The sequence below is a fragment of the Halyomorpha halys genome, unplaced genomic scaffold (assembly GCF_000696795.3).
Source record: "Halyomorpha halys isolate HHAL.00 unplaced genomic scaffold, Hhal_1.1 Scaffold1235.1, whole genome shotgun sequence".
NCBI classification, from domain to species: Eukaryota; Metazoa; Arthropoda; class Insecta; order Hemiptera; family Pentatomidae; genus Halyomorpha; species Halyomorpha halys.
In genome coordinates, this window is record NW_027107220.1 from 19747 (window position 1) to 23370 (window position 3624).

The 3624-nt window shown below is 28.1% G+C and overlaps 1 protein-coding gene across 5 annotated transcripts in view; it reads right to left on the reverse strand.

Annotated features, from left to right (window-relative positions):
• LOC106688927 (methylthioribose transporter) overlaps window positions 1-3624 on the reverse strand; it is a gene marked incomplete at its 3' end in the record, with an annotated part of 28451 nt that overhangs the window by 19717 nt on the left and 5110 nt on the right. For 4 of the 5 annotated variants that reach the window (XM_067045505.1, XM_067045508.1, XM_067045507.1 and 1 more), the window contains 1 exon segment: window positions 677-805. In XM_067045505.1, coding sequence (XP_066901606.1) covers window positions 677-805 — 129 coding nt within the window. 5 annotated transcript variants of the gene reach the window in all.

Sequence of the window (3624 nt, forward strand, 5' to 3'; positions counted from 1 at the left end):
ACTCTCTCATTATTATGAGCAGAGACCTTATTGAAGAGTTCTGAACTCTTCTTCTCTGGTACTGGTCAGGGTGGCTGCTTTACTGGTACTGGCACCTATGTTTGGGGACCAAGATGGCTCCCCAGGCTTCGTACTGCATATCTTTGCCACTAGATGGCATCATGAACTTCCTTTCAGAAGTGAGGGGGGGCCTTACTTAAACACCCTTTTTAAATCCAATGATTGTTGTTTTTCTTTTCTGTTTCTAATTTTAAGTTTTCTTATTATTATTCTAGTTTAGTAAACGTGTCATATTATGTATTTAATTGTTAAGTTTACTGTCCATTTTAATTATTTACATATTATAGTTTATGAAAATATGAAAACAAATATAGTTTTATTTAAATTTTTAATTCCTTCTGTTTTTTTTCTTTATTTAAAAGCTTCTGTTAATATTAATATCTTTTAGCTGTCTTATTCATTTAAAGATTAGATATATATCTTATATATTTAAATATTATTAGTATGTATATATTTTTATGCTTATTTCAAAGGTTTTTATTTCATATTAAGAAATTTTTAAATTAAATTTAATGTTTCTTTTATAAAAATAACACATTACATATCCAGCTTTGTGCTAACTTATGTTGACAAAAGTAATCATATCTTTTCATTGCTAAAAGGAATGATACATTACCCATGAAACTAGTATATATTACACTCCATCCAACAAGAAATCCCATTAGCTCTCCCATAGTATAATAAACATAGCGGTAACACCCTCCAGAATTAGGATTTAAAGATATTAATTCAGCAAAGCATATACCTATAGGACAGAAATGTTGATTAGTTTTTGGAATTAAGTTTAATTACGTCAATAGTATAGTTAAATTAATGATTATGATTATGCAGAAGAGATAATGACTGATTTGTTTTATACAATATATTAGTATATATGGATTAAGAAGTTATTTTTGTGACTATGGAGATAATGGAAATGTCAAAACTGTTGCCGTGAACAAAATATAGATAGACATTAATAAAGACATATAAATGAGAATATAAAACTTATTATATGAAATTAGATCATTGTTATACTAAATATTATGTGCTTTTATGAAAAAGAAGGTTAATTTATTATATCATGTCATAATTAAATGTTTCTGGATCAATAAGAATTAAAAGATTTATGATTTGTATTATAATCTTAAATTTATAATCTACAATTTATAGATAGTTTAGATAATTTATAGATAGTACAATTTATAGATAATTTCCTTTTGAAATTGAATTATTTTTATCTATTTATTTACTTTCAAGGAAAGAAACCCTAAATACTTCTTATGTCTTGTTTTATGAACTGAATAATTTTATGTATTAATTTGCATTCGGAGACATTTTTATGAGTAAATAACAGGTATAAATTCATTTAAATATGGTTTAATCTGTGATTTTAAATGTTAAAATATTTGAATTTAAAGATCTTAAATTGCTTAAGGTCACAGATAAGGTAAAACCACTGCCTGCATGATTTAAGTTAATTGGGACAACATTGTATACCTGCAAACTCCAAATGCTGGTAACATTGAAATATTCTTATTTAAAATTAAACTGAAGTTTATTTTTAATAAATAATTTAATTGAAAAATATAACGTCTTTAAAGGTAAATTGGGCCATCAAATATCAAATAATGTCCAAGTTTTATCAAAGCCAGTTTCCAGATTTGCCATTAAAATAATAAAATACACCAAATTTCTACACAATAGCTCAAAATTGAACGCATCATCATAAGTTAATGTAACCAATTGTCTATGATTTGTTCACTAAAAAAACACAGATTCCAATCTTCAATTTGTTGTGTTGTGATGTGTAAGGGAATATAATACAATTTTTACATACAATGTTCTATTTTTATTTTATTAATAATTAAACTAAAATGGATCAAACGTAAAGAGACTATTTAATTTATTGCAACATTAAATTTAATTTTATTTGACTTGGAATATTTAATACCCTAATGCGAGATATTACTAACTAGTTTTTATATCTCCGTAAATATATACAATTTTTTAGCTTTAAAAATACCCTCTGTAATGGTAAATATATCCATCAAGTATTTAATGATTAATTAATATCAAAGCCAGTTTAAAGATTGACCAATAAAACTATGATTATACCTATTAACTGCAAAATGGTTCATAATTAGCATCCACTCAGCTAATGAAACCAAATGTCTGAGTTGCAATAAATTTGTCCAATGTATTAATTTAATTATAACATATTTAATTAATTCTATATGCATTCCATTTGGTAAAGAAGTCCTAGCCAAACATAAAAAGTTTCCATTGTATAAGAAGTTATTCATTACAGCCACTGGTAGTTCCCGAACACTAAAGGATATCATGAACTGCAGTAATTTGTAGAGATTGTTTTAAAACACTCACTGGATATTTCTGAGTAACTTGAGAATTGTTCTGAGTTACAAATTGAAAACAATCATGGGATCACATAGAAAAATGTTTACCATTTAAGTTGAAAATCAGGTCAGCCATTTCCTCAAAAAATGGTTACCAACCTACAAACCAGCAGATTATGATAAACCCATACTCACAAATTATCCCTCCCATTTTGTTTTTCATAATGTTTAATTTCAAACATAAATTAATGTTTAAATAGTGAAATTAGTTATAAATGTTTTTATAACATAAAACATAATTAGGTATGTTTTTAAAACATTCAATGTTAACTAACATTGGTCTTAGCTCAAAACATAATTGTTATTCGGAGTATTCCTTGTGTTTTTGACCAGGACTGTTTGTGCTTCTAAATTCCATAATATTATATTTGGTAGGGCTAAATCCCATACATTTATCTGACAACTCCAGTCTAGTAACTCACCAGTAGTACCTTAATTGTAGTACTTGATAGGTTAATTGGAACGTTTATAGGTTAATAGGACCTATATGCCATACGAATTGAAAGCTTTGCTGAATTTATGTTGATAAAGATTGATCTGGTGAAAAGATAAGACCGTCTAACCGCAGTTTTGGTTGTGTTCTTGTCTTGGATGATCATGTGCATGATCGCGACTGCAAACCGAGAGAACCAAGATAGGAAAAAAATAATCAACTGCGGTAGTAACACAACTAGCGATGGATCGATAGTTATCGGCAATAATTAGTATATAATCAACATTCTAAGCAGTTGTAGAAATGTATACACTAAATCGCCTAAATTTCCGAACTTTTTGGGTTTCCAACACATTGGAGAGGGGGCGGGGAGACATCACCATTTCCCATATTAAAACATTTATTTATTTGTTGAATGGAATATGGTTCGGGTATGGTAAAAAAAAAAACTCAGATAGTAAATGGATACACTATTTTTATTGAGCCAACATTTCGCCCCACGTTGCAGGGCTTCGTCAGGGCTGTTTCGACGGAAGGCAAAGTCAGAGTGAGCCGTTTGTATTGGGAGGAGTGGGGACGGCAGTTTAGCACGCCACAATAACGAAAATAATTTTAAAGTAAACATTGTAATAAAAAAAAAAATTAAATTAAGTAAACAATTAATGGCAATATATAGTAATAATAGAGGGGAAGAAGAGATATTTACAAAATAAAAAAAATAAATAAAAAACTCAG